At 33.4% G+C, this 19937-nt stretch overlaps 2 protein-coding genes across 3 annotated transcripts; one reads left to right on the top strand and one right to left on the bottom strand.

Moving 5' to 3' along the window:
- The first annotated feature begins 1502 nt into the window (after nucleotides 1-1502).
- Nucleotides 1503-3308, top strand: LOC139510772 (52 kDa repressor of the inhibitor of the protein kinase-like). The gene has a single exon (XM_071297302.1). It carries the CDS (start codon nucleotides 1539-1541, stop codon nucleotides 3306-3308), a length of 1770 nt encoding a protein of 589 aa, XP_071153403.1. The 5' UTR covers nucleotides 1503-1538.
- A 1935-nt stretch (nucleotides 3309-5243) lies between these two features.
- On the bottom strand, nucleotides 5244-19013 carry LOC139511779 (matrix metalloproteinase-19-like). Of its 2 annotated transcripts, XM_071298837.1 has the most exons (11): nucleotides 18644-19013; nucleotides 17484-17569; nucleotides 13543-13712; nucleotides 12975-13050; nucleotides 11400-11539; nucleotides 10705-10962; nucleotides 9663-9812; nucleotides 8996-9172; nucleotides 7821-7945; nucleotides 6625-6779; nucleotides 5244-5708 (listed from the first exon to the last, which is right to left on the bottom strand). In XM_071298837.1, the coding sequence occupies exons 1-11, from the start codon at nucleotides 18767-18769 to the stop codon at nucleotides 5615-5617; spliced, it is 1557 nt and encodes a 518-aa protein (XP_071154938.1). In that variant the 5' UTR covers nucleotides 18770-19013; the 3' UTR covers nucleotides 5244-5614. The 2 variants fall into 2 exon arrangements, with proteins under 2 accessions (XP_071154938.1, XP_071154939.1); XM_071298838.1 differs by lacking the exons at nucleotides 17484-17569; nucleotides 18644-19013 and adding an exon at nucleotides 14064-14386 and having other exon boundaries at nucleotides 13543-13783.
- Nucleotides 19014-19937: the final 924 nt, after the last annotated feature.

Here is a 19937-nt window from a genome sequence, read left to right as displayed (position 1 = left end):
ATTATCTAAGACTAATATGATTAGGATATTTATTTAACGTTCGGAGACTGTTGATATCTTTTCCGTCTTTCCCGGATATTAGTTTGACAACATAGTTACAAGTGTTGATGAAGCTGTCATGCAGAAAAAGATATTTTCTTATTTCAAACCGAACCCAAACTCATCTGATTCGCGTTCTGAAGGAACAGGCTCAGATGAACACACCTCCACAAAGATTGATGATTCGCGTTCTGAAGGAACAGGCTCAGATCATGAACACACCTCCACAAAGATTGATGATTCCTCAACACCGTCTATAACTGACTCGTCGACTCCGTCTTCATCTAACCACCCTCCTTATCCAGATATTGGTAATATCACCATAGAATGTTCACAACAAGACAGAGTGAAACTAGATTTGCTGACAAATTCATCTTGGGAACATGTTGCTAAATACAAGTTTCCTTTGAGGTAAATCAATTCATAATTTTACAAACAAAATAAATTTAAAATTATTTGGAAATTGAACAATATGTTAGCCGAATGTATTTATTACGTAAAGAGATTAGCCAGCCCATCACCTGTAAAAACGGTAAAGGCTGGTTTAATTTCCACATTATCAAAATGCACTTATTTATCCTCCCGTTCCTTGCCCAATTGAGTACGTTGTATACTGGTTCCTGTGTACCTCTGTCCGTGCGTCCGTCCGTAACAGCATTTTTCCCAGCAACTAATCTATTCAAATTACTCCTCCTGTTTCACGACCTTTTTTATTTCACTTATGGTCAGACATGGAAGATGTGGTGGCATTTTTGGAGATTGTCTCATTGGCAATAATACATCTTTTTATTTCAATATTTCATAAATTGATTCATAGCTATTAGCAATATCTCACAGTTGTCGATTTTGTATACCATAGGGAAGGTCAAACTCATAGATCGAAAATAAACTGACAACGCAATTCTAAAAAAATAAAAAAGACATAAAGTTTGGTTTATCGATTTGAAGAGACATATTTGAATGCCCCTGCCGCTAGTCGAATGGGACATTAAGTTTGTACCCTCGACCGAAACACACATTTGAATTTAGACAGTGATTCATTTAAAGTAATGCCCCTTTATAGCTTGGAAAATTGCAAGACTTGAGCGGGGGCATTCGTGTCCTCAGACACCTTCTTTTTTTCATTACTTATATCTTTAAAATTCACCTAGAAATCGTTTCAAAATGGGAAAACTCAATTGTAACAATATTAAATTTGTAGGACTATTAGAAATGTCAACAGATCGCTGCAGTGGAGTTGGCTTGAAAAATATCCTTGGATGAGGTATTCTGTTGTAAATGATGCTGTCTATTGTGCACCTTGTGTTTTGTTTGGGCCACAGAGACAAGATACAAAGGAAAAGACCTTTTCACTGTCATCTCCCGTCACAGATTGGGGAAATCTTAGTCGATGCGTCTCACGACATATTAATGACAAAAGTAAGCACCACGACAACGTGCTTGCAGCAACTGAATTTCTTCGGATAAAAACCGGAGAAAAGTCCGATATATTGGAGTCAATGTCGGAGAGTTTTAATGCTAGAATCAAGAGAAACCGAGAAGTTCTTTCTTGTATTATTGACGCTATTTTGTTATGCGGTAAACAAAATCTTGCAATCAGAGGTCACGAGGAAAAACATAGCAATTTTGTTGCTCTCCTTCACATGAGAGCCAAGGATAACATCGTACTTGCAGATCATCTTGCTTTTGCTGATCCACAGAAAAAGTATACATCACCAGATATCCAGAATGAACTCATTGAATTATGTGCAGATCAGATTATTTCGACATTGGTCCAGGATTGTAATGATTCAAAATATTTTGGTTTCATGTCCGACGAGGCGACTGACTGTTCAACCAAAGAACAGGCGTCTATCTGTGTAAGATTTTTTGACAAGACGACAAAGTCAATTCGAGAGGAATTTCTTGGCTTCGCGGAAGCATCCCGAACAACAGGAGAGGCATTGGCAGAACTTTTTCTGGAACAACTAGAATTGAAAGGGATCGATGTTGATCATATGCGTGCTCAGGGTTACGACGGGGCTGCTAATATGTCGGGTATACACAAAGGCGTCCAATCGAGAATAAAAGAAAGAATACCTGGAGCAAGTTACATACATTGCAAAGCCCATAACCTGAATTTGTCAATAGTACATGCTAGTGAAGAACCATTAATTAGAAATCTTATGAACACTGTGCAGGCTATTGCTTTCGCATTCGATTACTCAGCAAAAAGAGTCCTCTTTTTTAAAGAAAGCCTGGAACAGAATGCAGTAGTTAGAGAAGAAATGGATAGACGTCAGAAACTGAAAACCCTTTGTGAAACTCGTTGGGCCAGTCGATCAGAATCGTTATATACTTTTCTTACTGCGTTTAAAGTTATAGTTGATTCCCTAGAGAACCTAGAGCAACATGGTGACTCAAAAGCTCGTAGCTATGCTTGTTCAATCAAGAAATTTGACTTTATTATCACTATGGTTGCGGCACAGTCTATTTTGCAACCCTTAGTTCCCCTTTCTGAAATGCTACAAAGGAAATCTGTTGATCTTATTGAAGCTGTGTCTGAGAGTAAAGTTGTAATAGAACAGTTGAACAGAAAACGGAACAGCATAGAAGCCTGGGATGAGTTATTTCAGAAAGCAGTACAAGTAGCCGATACCGTGGAGGAGGTTCCTTCCATGCCGAGAGCTGCCGGTAGACAGCGTCATCGCGTAAATGTACCAGCTGAAACGCCCAGTCAGTACTGGAAACGTGCAATGTTTCTGCCATTTCTTGATCACCTAATACAAGAACTTACACGCAGATTGGTTTCCAACGAAGATCGGTTTTCTGCCCAGTATTTGATACCAACAAAGCTAGATGGGATTAATCAAGAAGTTATCAATACTTTATTTGAGACATTTAGAGATGACCTTGATATAAACAATGTTGCACAATTTCGCGAGGAAGTTGAACGATGGATTGTTAGGTGGGATATAGCAGCAGACCCAAAGCCATCCACTCTTTCGGAAACTCTGCCAGTGACAAACAGTGACTTATATCCAAACATTTACATTTGTCTGCTGATTCTAGTGACAATGCCGGTGACAACAGCAACAGCAGAGAGGAGTTTTAGCGTTATGAGAAGAGTGAAAACTTATGTCCGATCTACAATGCATACAGAAAGACTCTCTGGTCTCTCCATTCTGCATGCATACAAAGATTGGGAAATTGATACTGAAAAAGTTATTGACACATTTGCTGTAAAGAAGAAACGTCGTTTGGGATTCCTTTTCTCCGACCAAAATTAATATGACTTTAAGTTAAAAATTCAAAAGATTGAATAATTGTTTTGATATGTCTAACAGAAACACCACATAATATACAAATAATTATGGAGTACTGTGTTTGTGTTGATGTTTTTGATTATTGTTTTTTATACATATTTACTTACATACACTTCATTTGAACTTTGATGGATAGTGTTGTCTCCTAGCCAATCATACCACACCTCCTTATTTGTATATCTTCTTTGCTCAATACAAATACAAATATCAAAATACATATATATATATATAGAACAAACCTCCGTGATTTTTAAAAGAACTCACGGCGTACAAAAAGAAACCCAAAAAAAACGTGTAAAGTGTTCATTGTATTCGAACATTTCGAAGTGAAACAAATAATTGACAAAAAAAAACACAACAAAAGTATACAAATTTTAATAAGGTTATTACTGTTTAAAAACGCTAAATCTGCGGAGCGTCGGGGGGCTTCGCCCCCCTAGCCCCCCTACCAGGGCTTTGCCCTGGACCCACTGGGGGCATTAGGCGGCCCCCAGACCCCTCGCCCTGGGGTTTGTGCTTCCACATCATTGACCTGCTAGCTACGCCCCTGGTGTGTGTTGTATTGTCGTTTGTTTTTTGTTTCACTTCAGTGTTCTGTTGTTTTGTTGTTTTCCTCTTATAGTTGATGCGTTTCCCTCTGTTTAGTTTGTAACCCGTATTGGTTTTTCTCAATCGATTTATGACTTTCGAACAGCGGTATACTAGTGTTGCCTTTATTTATGACAAATGTAAAAATTTTAACTATCCAATTGTCAACACAAGAACAATACTCACTATAACGATTTGTCTAATTGATACGATTTTTCTGTGTCTCAGGTCATTCGCGACATGTATTCAGCTTTTCAGACAAACGAAATGATTTTAACTTTTCAATTTTCCGCTTCCTGTTGCTTAGCTTTAACATACATTCTGTCCCATCGTATGACTTCTATATATTTGCTTTAAAGCGGTTCTTCGTTCTTGTTCGCACTTAACAAAATTCATCAATAGGGCTGTGCTCACGACTCAAAACATGATCCAACAGAATTATATGGAAAACGATAGAAAATAAATCAACACTGCTTGGAAAATTTGTTGACCGATACATTGCGTTCTTGTCTCAGTTAACTTTAGATACCAGGATAGTTGACATGCCTTGTAAATTTATCGGAAGTGTCTTATTCCAGATTATGACATTAAATTGACTGTGGATTCTCACGACGGATGATAAATAGATATTAATTGCAAGCAGGATACACTTTACATGTAGACACATGTAGACACATTCGAACTGTTTTAGTTAATTAGATTCCTCCAGTTTGTGTTTTACTTTGATCTGTATCTTGAATCTTCATAATGTAAATAGGAGATCTTGAACATCGATTGTTTTTTTACCATATTATCTGTCGCTTAAATCTTAATAATATTGTTTCTCCTTCTTTTTTACGCCAGGAGTTAATTTATAACTTAGGTTAACTTTGAAGGAACAGTTTCCTTTCCTTTAGTAAGACTCTTTTTGTTTATCACGTTGATATCAGTAATAATCAAGGAAACATTACTGGAGTACAAACTCAACGTAACAATATCTAACTCCGATTCAAACAAAAACGCCATAAAACTTAATTATAGAAAGGGAGATTTTTTTTCATTGTGAAACCCTCGACTTATTACCATCAGAATTAATTTAAAATAAGGAGATGTTGTGTGATTTCCAATGAGACAAATATCCATCGAAGTCCAAATGATGTGGATTTCAAGCAAATATATTTCAACGTACGGCCTTCAACAATGAGAAACTTGCATACCGTAAAGTCCGTTATAAAAATCCCGACATGATAAAATTTGAAACAATTCAAACGAGCAAAAACTAACGGCATGTTTTATGAAGTCTACAAAAAATATTACTACAACAACTTATTATCAAAAATTAGTATGTATTTTGTTGAGTTCTATGCTACAGTACACATTTAACATTGTTCATAAATTGAGCTGTGTTGCCTTTATTTACATAATGTTACATCTTCAGTTACTACACAAATAAAAACACATTGTTATAGTATGACGATAAAAAACTCTCTTTTTACACGATTGAAAAATTTTATATGATTTTCCCCAGTAAATCTAGGCATGCTTTTCCGTAAGGCTCATACTGATCAAAATTTAAAACAGTTTTTTCAAAATGATTTTTTCAACCGTAATTGGAGATGCTAATAGAGGTATTTTGTTTTACATTTTAAGCATTGATGCAATACAGTAAAGTCCACATGTATTCGAACATGTTTTCTAACAAGTTATTTCGGAACAGCTCTTCCACATCCAAGCCATGCCGGTGCTTTATCCTTTCGATATTCTGTCCTCTGGTATCTATTGTTGTATTTAAAATATCTACAATATTAAAAATAAATGATTAAAGAAGTGGACAATGATGATAGGCATTTCCCAAAGCTGTATGTGGCAAAAATCTTGTGGAATTTTGGGTTCGCAATGCTCTGGTAAAAACCTGGTTTCTGTGATGAGTTTATATACAATATATTAAGTTCATACTGGAGAAGTATTAATCATATTTAAAGGTAAAGTTGAATCTGACTATCTATTCATTATAGATAACGTTATGATGAAGACAATACTCAACACATATTTCAAGTATGTTTTGTTATTTCAATCTAGTTGATGAACATTTACTACAGACAAACCATATCCATATTCAATGATTCAATTGATAATTTAATGCTTCTAATTATAATTGCATTGGGGTTCAAAATGCGTTGACCGAATCACATTTTGTCTGATCTCGATTGCTTTCAGCCAAAAAAAAGGTCCGGAATTCAAAATTACAAACTAAAGGATAGATATAAGTACTACCATACATTACAAGAATGCAATCTTAAGCCAAAGTATATAAAAACAGGAAGTATTTTAACGTTTCTGACTTGTATATATATATATATATATATATAGTAGTGGAGAAATGTTTGACGAAGAATTAGAAGTACATTTAACATATTTTAAATATTCAAAGAAGAGGCAAATGGAAGAAGGTATCTGCCAAATCCCACAAAATCCCTACACGTAACAATTGAAACATATCAACAACATCAGGCTGCTTTTAAACCAAATATGAAATCTTCCTGTTAAGAAGTTTTTGAGAAAAAGGTGTCGAAACTAAAAAAGATGGACAGGATTATTGGAGTATAGCCGAACCTTCAAGAGTTGGGATAGACTAGAAAAATCAAAGCAAACAGAACCTCGATAATAAACATATTGTAAGCAAAACGTCATACAGTTGGCATATTTTACTCACTTGGTTCCCTTGAAGAAGTATGTATACCCATCATTGATATTCAAAGCAGCTTCAACGTTGTTTGGTATGCCCTTCCAGTAGCTACTAATTGGTTTTGGATATCCAGAAGGTGGGCTTCTACTGTAGTTCTCATGCCAGATACTAAATTTATCATCCTATAAAAACACAATTCTTTAAACATTAATTTGTATATAAATTTGTTGTTTTGATTTTCCTCATTGTTCGATATTTTTGTTATTCGATTTTTTATATGGTAAGTATCCATACAATCTATTTGTTTTCCTTAAATAATTATCCTTTCGCTCATTCTCAACTTACGATAGTAAAATTTATTCCAGTCGACAAAGATATAATGATATAAGATATCTCCAAAGCACAATGAAGACTTTTCATAGTTTCCATTAGTTTGTTTGAATCAAAATGAAATCCTTGAATTAATAAACAAAAACCTTGAATAAAAGAAGATATTTAGTAATTTTAAACAAGAATGTGTCCACAGTACACGGATGCCCCACTCGCACTATCATTTTCTATGTTTAGTGGACCGTGAAATTGGAATAAATTCTCTAATTTGGAATTAAAATTAGAATGATGTTATCAAAGGGAACATGTACACTAAGTTTCAAGTTTATTGGACTTCTACTTTATCAAAAACTACCTTGACCAAAAACTTTAACCTGAAATTTGCACTATCATTTTCTATGTTCAGTGAACCGTAAAATTGGAGTCAAAACTATAATTTGGCATTTAAATTAGAAAGATCATATCATAGGGCACATGTATACTAAGTTTCAAGTTGATTGGACTTCAATTTCATCAAAAACTACCTTGACCAAAAACTTTAACCTGAAGCGAGACAGACGGACGGACGCACAGACGGACGGACGAACGGAGGCACAGACCAGAAAACATAATGCCCCTCTACTATCGTAGGTGGGGCATAAAAACAAATATATGAGACAACAATAAATAGCTATCAAAGGTACCAGGATTATAATGTAATACGCCTGACGCGCGTTTCGTCTACATAAGACTCATCAGTGACGCTCAGATCAAAATAGTTATAACGCCATACAAGTACAAAGTTGAAGAGCATTGAGGACCCAAAATTTCAAAAAAGTAATATAGTCTTGTCTAATTTTACCTTGAACTCATCAAAAACTATATGTTTATACTTTGTTTATTTACAAATGTACCTTAAAGACGTAGATGACATTATTATATTCGAGAGCTGCATCTACATTCTGGAAAAATGGAATGGTGATCCTCTTTGGGAAACCAGCATCTAGTCGAAATCTTGTGTATCGAAACAACTTGCTTCCTGGTAATGAGGGAAACAGCATTAAGGATTTGATATGCAAATTCTTTTCTTTTTCATAAAAGCGTAAATATACTGTATAAGTTCATTTCTACATTTCAAAGCAACAAAAAAAATGAATTTGGTACAAATTACAACCAATAGCTATACAATTGGTATGTTTAATTTTGTTTAACGTTAAATATTTTGTTTACAAAAAGTAAAAAGTGAATTTCTAGAAGTTGTATAAGATATAATGAGACTATAAGTTATCATGCTTTGACCCAATTAGCATGATTATTTAGACGGAGTCGAAACTTGTTGAACGGTGAGGGCGAAATTTAGTTGTATAATAATGTCGATATAGATAAAACTTGTTATATTCCTATTAGACCATTATCAAACCGAAGACCACTTGGCAATGATACAAGCAACACCAGTCCAATGCACAATCATCGACAATAAGCAAACCCAATACTGAGGGGGAGGACAGGGGTAAGGGAGACAGGGAGAAAGGGGGTAGGAGAAAGGAGAAAGGGGGTGGGAGAAAGGAGAAAGGGGGTAGGAGAAAGGAGAGGAAGGCTGGGAGAAAGGAGAAAAAGTATGAGAAAGGAGAAAAAATAAAATATCTCTCCTTTTAAAAAATTTTCTAATATTTCAAGAAAAAATATCTCAAAAGGATATGTTTTATTCTAATGGGAGAAAGGGGAACGGGGGTAGGAGAAAGGAGAAGAGGGGTGGGAGAAGGGAGAAGGGTACCCCCTGTCCTCCCCCTCAATACTAATCTCATTAGGGAGGAGATTCATGTACGTCATCCTTTTTGGGAAATGGTGAGCTATTACAGACGCTATTACAGACGCTCACCCCACCACTCATTCAAAAGTCAGAACAACAATTCGAGATTTAAGCTATTTACATTAACTGGAAAAAAACATTTATGAAAGATCACAATAAGAACACTATAGGACTAAAGGCTCGTGGATCTTCGCAAGACAGAGAAATATGAACTTATAAAATACACATCATTCAAAATACACATTATGACTCAATTTGCTTAATAAATACATGACTTACCTTTAAATACATACAGTCTTCTGTACCTGTCTACGACTGCAGCTCCAGTATTGATAGGTACCCTTGGGGTTAATACTTTCCGTGAAACTTTGGTAAAGCTTTTTTCTATGCCATTTTTATCACTCTCAAATCGATAGATTTTTCTATATCGGAAGGCATAAATTCGACGATCATCACCTATGGTTTAAGATAATGTTGAGATTGTATCATTCACGTTTTTTTAAAAGATATAGCTCATTATCTCTTATATTTTATAAGCATGATCATTATTTAGATTCACTTATATGATGTTATCTATCCATTTTTTTGTGTTTTGAGGGATATTTTTTTCCTTTTTTTTCTCTATATTTTATTGTTTATTTTTCATATTTTTCTTTGCGTGTCTGTCTAAAGAGAATTTGCAATTTTAAATAAAGTACTACAATTGTTTTTATTTTGTTTGTTTGTATCTCCTACCTTCACTACTGTCTATGTGGTCTTTTTTTTAAATGAAAAAACCTGTAAATTCATCTATAACAATTAAAGATTCCTTTAAATCAATGACAATTATTTAAAAATGTCTTTGCTCGTAAAACACTTTTTAAATTTTGAATCCGTTCCGCTCAAAACGCAAAATTGACAAATAATGTCATATACATGTCATAGAATCTAGAAATTGATGTTATACCATTCATAAATAAGGAGTCGAATTTCAGATCACAGATACTTGGTTTCGTAGAGGGACGTTTTGTTGTAGCCCTTGGTCGTCTTGTTGTAACTCTTGGTCTTCTCGTTGTCACTCGTGGACGAGAAGTAGGTCTCGTAGCAGCTCTTCCACCTATATAAAGAAATATATATGAGAAATTATTCAATTCAAAGTCTGTTATAAAACAAATTCGGTTCATGATCATAACTTTAATTTTCGCTGTTTGAAAGTTTCTAAAAGATCTTAGAATCTTTAATCTTTTTTATATTTTTTGTTTGTCAATTGATAGTTTGATGTCAATGCAGAATACACTTAACCTTCTTTTTTCTCGTTAGAAAAAAAAACACGAAAAGATAAAGGATACCCAGAAATTGTACATCGAAAATGACAGACAATAGTATGGAAAAAATTAGTAAAACAGGAATATTTGTCCATCGCGCGTCGCGCCCCGCTCAAACTATCTCATTTCCACGTAAACGTCAAATTTTTAGTGAACATGCATTCTTGATGCGACCACAACTTCATGTTTTCCTACTTCATAAAACCATAATTTAAACAGTACAGAACGGGCGAACAGAAAATCCGATCGGAAAACACACCGACCCAAAGCGTTTACGACTCGTATGATGTCCAATAAAATATGCATGCCTGTCTATTATGAATATATGTTTTATTAGTGGTCAACTGTTGATGTCTGTTAAAACGTTTAATCCCGCTGCATTTATTTACACCTGTTTAAGCCAGGAGCATTTTTTTCAGTGGTTGTCTTTTGTAAAACCATTCCTTGGCTTAAATAATTTATATTTTTGCACATATTTAGAATGAAGAAATAGAAAGACAAAGGAAATATTCATATTCTTTAAAATATGGAAAAAGTTCTGTCAGATGGTTAAATAAATATCTCTTTATTATTAATTTCTTCGGTAGCATTTTATCTAAGTTTTATTTTCTACTCACCATTGGAACTGCAAATTGATGCGCAGATATGCATGATATATACTTATAAACAGTAAACTACTCTTACCATATAGCGATGTCATTCTATAGATGTCGTCATACAGTAATTTGTAGTCAGTATCATATCCTTGATAATATGGTGCCATCAAAGCTTTAGAATTCGAAGAATGGCCTAGACCAAGTGCGTGTCCAAACTCGTGAGCAGCTACAATTTCCAAATTTGTACCTTCCTTTGTACCAAGTGTCCACTGTTCGTCATCGTCAAAATGTGTATCACCTGAGATGTCATGTGACCCAGGAAAGAAAGCATGTGCAAGTGTCCGACCTGTGTAAAATAAATCAATTATTTTTATATTACTTTAAAGAGGTTTATTTCGAGATTGGAGTCCTAGAAAACAAGCAAGAAACGATCCCCTTGCGTGCATTTTGACCTTCAGGGGTGAACAGAACAAGGAAAGAGAAAACACAGAAATAACATCACACTAACAGATAGGTGAGAATAAACTATACAGTAATATTCCATTGTATAGTGTAATTTGCACATGTCGTAGTAAGCATAAATGGATGCATTAATAACAACAAATCTAAGACTATAGTAACAAAAAAAAAAACAATGAGTCTCCTTTTTACATATTTTTATATTCATGCCTTGTTATTCTATTTTTTTCCTCCTATGTTTACTATATTTTAATTTTTTTTATAGTTTTGTAGGCAATTTCAAAACATTGGATTCTCTTATTTTGCTAAATACTCTATGCTTACCCCTTCCGTCAAATGGACTACCATCGTAATGATCTCGGCGTTTGTAATCGATTAAAATATCTGCGTCGCCACCACCAACTTCCCGGATATTGATGTTAGCCACATCTGACCACTTTTTAAATGCATTTATAAATGAACGTCTGCAAATGAAAAAAAAATATTATGCATGATTTTCTTTACAAAATATACGTTCGATCGGGGATAAAGCTTTAAAAAAAATAGTCTATGTCTTAAAGAGCTGATCGATTAATGAATAAGTATTCTAAAATCATGCATGCGCAGTTAATTTTTCATTAATAGAGACACGCATTTTGGCTGTGCAGGATGTAGAGATACGCATTCACCTTTGTCCTTAATAGTTGCCACATTGTGTCATTCTGCATGTTGAACAACCCTTGCATCACCATTTTGAAGGCATCCATATATGGTCATAGAAGGCATTATAAATGGCAAAACTGTACGGTACTTTTTAGACTTGTTGAAAATGTGTTTTCGTTATGGACATGAATGTAATATTTACTACAGGCCGTATTTTTAGTAAACCATAATAATATTAAAAAAAATGTTTAATTAAAGTTTCAAAGAATCATATAAGACTGACATTTAGAATTGTGTCATGATGTTACATTTTTCTTGCAAGAATACAGACCTCTGATCTGTTAATTTATATTTAAAATTGTGTCCTATTCCCTATGTGGTGGTGCTTGCAGAGTGTGAGACACTTATTTTGTCGACGCACCCCAGTCTTAATAACTTGCTGCGTTAAGAGTTCATTTATTTCTCTTTGTTTTTTTATTTAAAAGGGGATATTTGTATATTCCAAATATATTTATGAGATTTAACATCGGTAAGCTGCCATGGTTTGATTACCAATTGTTAATTTTCCATGCAGTAATCTCTTCAAAGCGGAGAAAAATTAAAAGGGAGAGAACCGTTGGTCATATCATCAGATGATTTCACACATATTCTTACTGATATAGGTAAAACATAACTGACAAGTCTCCAGTTCATATGACAACATTTGACACATGACAGCTACTCAGCAGCACAGACAAAAAAGTAAAGTGAGTAACTGTTATATGGTCTTCATTTAAGAATTGAATGCTTCTTTTTGTAAATTTATTGGGGTGTAAAAGCGTTGACCGAAGTACATTTAAAAATGTACGCACGGTCAACGCTTTTACAACCCTATAAAGTTACAAAAAGAAGCATTCAATACTTATAATTACATTTTTTAGCTATGATCATGAAAACACGAATTTTATATATTTTATTATTTAATTCACCTGTGCACTTTATTGTTGGAGCACGTGTTATCATGAGTGAAAAGTTGTATTGAGCAATGCAACTGCTTACGGAATAACACGTGATGTGCAGTTAGCCAATCAGAATAAAATATTATAATGAAACATACATCTAATGTAATTATTAGAACATAGATTCAATGTTTATACATAAATTGTTAGATTAAAAGTAGATTTCTATGTTATATTTTTAAGTTTATAACAACGCTTGTATTATATTTTAACAGGAACTTTGATCTATATATATATAACTATAGTGAATAGATTATACCTTTGAGAAGCACCTCCAAGCTGTCTTGTATATCCCATTACTTTCCATGTCACCTGATTATTTGGCCATTTGAAAACTAAAATGAAAAATGATTATTCTTATCACTTTCAATAATTGAGACATTTTGATTCATAAGATATCAACAATGCACTTTTTTTGAACAAATATTTTGTCAACATGTTAAAAAAACCCAACACTATTCAACTATTTCTCCATTCAAAATCATTTGATGTTTTACACTAGACATAAGTTGCAGACAGCTAGTTTGTCATTCGGAAACTTTTGGACATATTTTGTTGTATGTCGATGCTGAGCTGATTTTCTTGGCGGATAATGGTACTGTTTGGTAGCAGATCAAGGTAACGTAACACTTATCACAGAACTATGGCGCTCGGAACTTTGCATTAGCGTTGTTTAACACGAACATGAACAGTTAGTGTTATTTTCCCATGAGCTAACTATTACAAGTTCGATAAAATTCTCTTACCTTAAAACTAATACGTATTTGCCGAAACATTGCTAGTCATAAGGATATAAGTTAGTTAGTTTAAAAGTTGAACATTCTCACCATTAGAAAGTGGTTTCAGCTGTACGTCCTTTGGATTCGTATTAATTTCACCCGGTCTTTGACTTGGTCTAAGTACATCCTGAAATCCGCATCTTGGTGATTTCATCTTAGTAACTGTTTCTTTGTCCACTTTACCAGTTATTGGTAGTCCAGTCATTTTCTGAAATTCTCTGAAATATAAGTATTTACATGTTTGTTTAATATACCTAAAAGTATGCTGAAAGAAATGAATTTAAAAAAACTACTTATGTAAAAGAGGGACGAAAGATACCAAAGGGACAGTCAAACTCGTAAATCTAACACAAACTGACAACGCCATGGCTAAAAATGAAAAAGACAAATAAAAAACAGCACACATGACACAACATAGAAAACTAAAGAATAAACAACAAGAACCCCACAAAAAACTAGGGGTGATCTCAGTGCTCCGGAAGGGTAAGCAGATCCTGCTCCACATGTGGCACCCTTCGTGTTGCTTATGTGATAACAAATCCGGTAAATAGTCTAATTCGGTAGGTCACATTCATGAAAACTGACGGCTCTCAGGATAGAAAAGATGTAGATAGGGTATAATGATACACCCTAACTTTATTACAAAAATATGAATGTGACCATAGTACACGGATGCCCACTCGCACTATCATTTTATAGTTATGGGACCATGAAACTGCGTTCAAAAATAGGGAACATGTATATAAAGTTTCAAGTTGATTGGATTTCACCTTCATCAAAAACTACCTTGACCAAAAAGTTACCAAAATCTTTTATCTGAAGCGGGACAGACGGACAAACGGACGTACGGACGAACTGACGAACAATCGGACGCGTAGACCGCAAAACATAAATTTTATACGTCACATATTTTTGTCTTTCAATGTTTATACAAACAATTCCAAATTTCACATTGGCATTGTTAGCATACAGGGTAAAAAAACATTAATTTCAGAAATAGACCGAAATAAAAAAAGAGTTCAAAAGTTCTATAGAATTTGTAAGAATCAACAAATAATTCATTCCACTACGTGAGTGAATAATTTTGACGTTTGTGGCTCAATGTATTTTCTAATTCATAATAGAAATATATCTTAATGACATATTATAGAACAATAACATACTGACAGGATCTTTTAAAGAACAGAGTCACAATATAAGAAGCAAAGAAACACAAAAAGTCGCATATACAAAACACACCAGCAAAAATGAAAGATAATACAAACATATTGACGGGATGTTTAAGTACCGAGCCACGTTAAATGGATATCACATAAAACAATCCAACAGTAAAATTAATATTAATAATAGAACAAAGACAAATGAAAGAACAATAAAACACGTTGTTAAGATGATAAACAACATCAGTACGCAGAATTTATACATCAAGACCATCATGTATTATTTGTAAAGTTGATACGGAATATTTATTAACAAGGTCTTGGTACCTTCTGATGCACTTTTTTAGAAAAAGGACATACCCCTGGTTCAATAACTTTCTGCTCCGACACTGATGACGTTTAACAAAGTCTGAGTATGAGCTGCAAGCTCTTGAATATCGTTATATATGAGTTGGGAAATGTAGATCCCATATGCAGGTGAAGTTGGTATATTGCTACTAAGGTGGGGGAGTTTATAATTTCAAAATTAAATTCGTCTCGTTTGTCACTGATTTTTGTACTGAGATGACTGTGTAAGTCAAATTCGAGATATAAGACTAAAATGGGGCGGAGGAAGCCGTGTCTGTTGTTTCTTTTTAATTTCAAGTTTTGGGGGATATATTAATGGAGCCTAATAATAAAAGTTCGAATTGTTTATGGACAGAACATCATCAATATATCTGAAAGTGAAATTAAATATTCTGGCTTCTTTGATCCTCTTGTTTTTAACAAGTGTCTGAGGGAACTCCGATTCATATGAAAATAAGAAGAGATCGGCAAGAAGAGGCGCACAGTTTGTTCCCATAGGAATGCCGACAATTTGTTAATAAAAGTCTACCTCCAAACTCAACAAATATTTTGTCGATAAGAAACTCCAGCATACTCTGTGTATCATGTTTTACCTTTTTGTTTGTCACTATTAACAAAATATGCCTTATGATATCCCAAAGTAATAAATTTATAGCGTATGCTACCATTTTTATGTTAAAAGGCAATGTGGATTATTTTTTTTTATGTTGAAAGGCATTATGCAGTTATTTTTGCAACTATCAACTAGTAGGCCTACGGTCATTTTACAGGTTTGCTACCAGTGAATAGTTTCAAAAACTAGTCTTTTACAGACAATTTTTTATATGACTATATATCCTTCGGGCATAATTTTGTTTTAAAAAAATCATCTCGCTACGCTTATAAATATTCTCTTAACTATTTGTTAACGTTAAATTTGCTTCATCTTTAAAATAAATAAAATTGTAGTTGAGTCAAGTGTCTTTTTTTCTTTTTTAACTTTAATCTAATTATAAAATAAAACCTTAATGTAGAACAATATTTTAACTAATTATATCGTAAATTAAACTACAAAAGAACAAATTTCTTTAATATAAAAAGTCTTTCAGTACATGTCAAATAAGCAAAGTCATTTTTACAAGCACTTTACTTTACATATAGATTACCGGAAAATCTCTCTTTATAGATTAGCCCTAACCCATCTGTGAATCAGTACTTGTTTCCTTTGCTGATAAACTAGTTCATCTTTGATATTATAAAAGGCTTATATGCTCAATAACTTATTATACACAGTGGACACTGACCTTTTAGCGAGAAGTTTTTAAGCTATTTCAATTTTATTCATTGTACGAAACCGGCTTTAATAGCCGACATCAAATTTTAATTGCAGCGGTGAATTTTTCGCCATACATATCAATTTAAGGAGATGGTAGGTATACGTCAACGAGACAACAACCCAACGACACAAGTATTCAAAAAAAAAAATATCGAGTACAACATTCAGTCTTCAGCGATAGACCATTGTCTATAAATTACCCCAGTATGTAATTCAGTTGTTGCAGTTTGTTGCTGTATATCATAATTGTTTTTTGTTGATTGTTTTGTACATACATTTCTCGGCCTTATATAGCTTGCTTTGCGATATGTGGTTTGTTAATTGCTGAAGGTATGTACAATTGACTATTATTTTGTGTGTGCAACGTCTCGTGTAGGGAGCAAGTATATACAGCTTCTTAAATGTATATAACCAAACATACATTAAAACATTCGATTAAAACAGTTTAGGAAAACTCTCAACTCTGAAATAACTACATAACACAGTGGACAAAGAAGTTAAAAAAAACCACAGTACCACATAAAAGAAAGCGCGTAGTAATTTAAAATAAGCTGAAAGAACTGAAGTTGCTGATATGAAAATTATGCCGAGTTACATTGATTTCTTATTCCGGTTGATTAACTGCTCAGACTATTCGGTATACGATTTTTAAAAATAATGCCTAGATTTTTCAAAAGTGAAAAAATTATGACAAAAACTTTTATAACAACATTCCATAAATGGTTATGTGAATGAAAGGAGTGTGGTTACAAGAAGACAGCTACTCAATGACACACAATGGTTTACTTCTGTTTAAAACATAATATTAAAATGGACACCATACCGCGTTATTGGCTTTACTCATTGTTGAAGTTCATACGGTGACCTATACTTGTTAATGTATGTGTTATTTAGTCTCTTGTGGAGAGTTGTCTGATTGGCAATAATACCAAATCTTCTTTTTTATATATACCAACTGTTCTATCCTATTCCAGGAAGTAATTGATGTGCTTTATAATAGTTTAATTTAATATAAATCCCTTTGAAACTTAATTTGTCAGGACACAAGGAAATATCGAGTATTCTCTTACAGATACAAGCCATGCCAAATTTAATAGTATTTTTGTGGTAACAATGACTACTAATATCATATTAAATGATAAATTGTTAAAATGGATATAGACTACCTGACTGCTCGTTCTCTGTCGGCTGCATCGTGGCCGCCTTGGGAACTTTTAGGGACATCCATATAGCCAAAAGTTTCAAAGAAACCCTGTAAATATTAAATAATACATATAACAATACATAACAACATTTTTTTAGACAGTAAGTTTAATAAGTATGCGTATTTACTCTTTGAAGGAATATAATATCTATCGCATAATGCCTTAATGTTATTGAATTGCTATAATTTGTTTGCCTTTAAAACCAAAAGGAAGCATTTTTAGCTTACTTTTCAGTATGTTTATTTTTGCACTAAAGTGATAAAAGTGGTTATTTACTCCCACAAAGCGTATACAACGCCATCTCATTACAGACCTGTCAAATTAAATCTATTCTCACTTTATTTTAGAGTACTCTTAAATTTCATATATTTTTCTCTTTTTTTTTTGTTGTCTTTTTGTTTGTTTGTCTATTACTCTTTTCATTATATTTTAGAACCACATTTTTCCGTATTCCTTATTTTGTGGTCCATTTTTTCTTTAAAGCGTGGTCGCATATTTTTCTATAACCTTTGTCCATTTTCAGGATATTTTTAACCTCAATACAGATCCTCCGAAACAGAGCAGTTAATTAAAATTAACTCATCATAAATACCAGGATTGAAAATTATGTTTGCACCAAACGCGCGTTTCTTCTACAAGAGACTCATCAGTGGCGCATTAAAATTGTATAAAGCATACGGAGGTTGCAAGCGGTTTTGGCTTTAGCAAAATAACCTAATTGAGAACTGGGGAAATATGCTTCCTACCAAATGAATATTGAGTTCCATAATGAACAGTACATGCTCTTTCTTTGTTACCATGTATAATTTTGTATCATTACACATGGACCTAGTACATGTAGCCATTGAAACTGCGCTAACATACAAATATATATTTTCTACTGGAATCTTCAAAAATGCAACTAGCTAATTGAATCATGCATTTATATGAAAAACAAATTCTCAATTCATTTTATGTTTGTTTGTCAATTTCATGGATTTTATGAGTTACTGCTAATATTTTCTTCTTAAAATGACGTGCATTTTTTTTTCAATTAAGTATTCGATTTCTTACAAGAAGCAATAGATAACTGATGAAAAAGTAATATTTAAATAACTCAAAAATATAAAATGATGACTTACGTCAACTTGGAAATCATCTTGTCTCTTTGTTCTAGAGAGAGAATCGGCATCTTCTGCTAGCAGAAAGCCCGGCAAAATTGCAAAAACCAAACCTATTTTGATAAACATGCTGGATAGCATGGTCATGTATCAATGTCGCTAAGCCGATCGAATTTGTGTTATTTATATTCTCCAGTGACACAACATAAGTAGGCACCTTAAGTACAGTTCCGGTGTCGTAAATACAATTGTCGGCTTGAGTGTTTTCACAAATTTAATTTTACCAAACCTACACCCTAGAAAATGAAGATCTGTACTAGATAATACTTAAAATGTACTTTATAATGTTATCTGTTATACTCATCACCTTAAATACTATGTCAGAACAGCATGCTCGCGCTTTGAAGTTCGAAAATAACGAAACAATAAAAAAGTAATGCGATTCAGATGCAATTTAACAGAAACAATTGAAATGAATTCTGAAATAAAATTTGAATTTCAAATTTTGTGTGTCGATTGTATCCAAAAACATTTTATATTAAACAGAAAATGTTGGAAAGGTATATTGCTTCGCATGGATTTTTGTCAGTTTCCTCGACTACGCCGCACGAGTATTCATTTTTGTTTTATTGCAATGGTGTTTTTTTTTTTTTTTTGGCAATACAGCTTAATTTTTTCGAAACAAGATTTTGAATGTTTGTCGTCTAGGGTAATATAGACAAGCGCGAAATAAAGTCATTGTCTTGCAAACTAGATTCATTGACATTATGCATACCTGTTGTCGCCAGTTCTCTCGAAATAATAATTTTGTCATACATTTAACGTTTTAACATGATACTTCACGAGGAACCAGTAACTTGATCCTGTTATTAAAAAACTTTCTGTAAATTTGACAACCTCGTTTGTTATTGTCATATGTCATGATATCTTCAATTCTATCGTTTTTTTGAGAATTTGGTGTTCATTACAGATTTTTTTTTTTTATAGTTTAGTTAAATTTATTAACAACTTGAATAGACTCGAGACGAATTAGAGTTTGATGTATTGCATAGACACCTGATTATTATTGAAGTCTGTTTGTTGTCTCTAGATGGTTATTTTTGTCGTTTGGATGTTATGACATTATGGTATATCCCACATCTCCTTGCAATCCTATTGAGTGGACAGGAGCTAACATGTGCGATGTCCTTCATGTTATCATTTGTTCAAGAATATTTTTTGTTTGTTCTGAATTAATAGTTTTAGAATTAAGAGCAAGACTTACGTCCCGTTTGCGCCATGTTGGAGGTCTGGAATAAATCAGCCCATTTCAACT

This window comes from Mytilus edulis, chromosome 2 (assembly GCF_963676685.1).
Source record: "Mytilus edulis chromosome 2, xbMytEdul2.2, whole genome shotgun sequence".
NCBI classification, from domain to species: Eukaryota; Metazoa; Mollusca; class Bivalvia; order Mytilida; family Mytilidae; genus Mytilus; species Mytilus edulis.
Note: the sequence above shows the minus strand (reverse complement) of the source record. Positions and strands in the feature narration are given on the sequence as shown.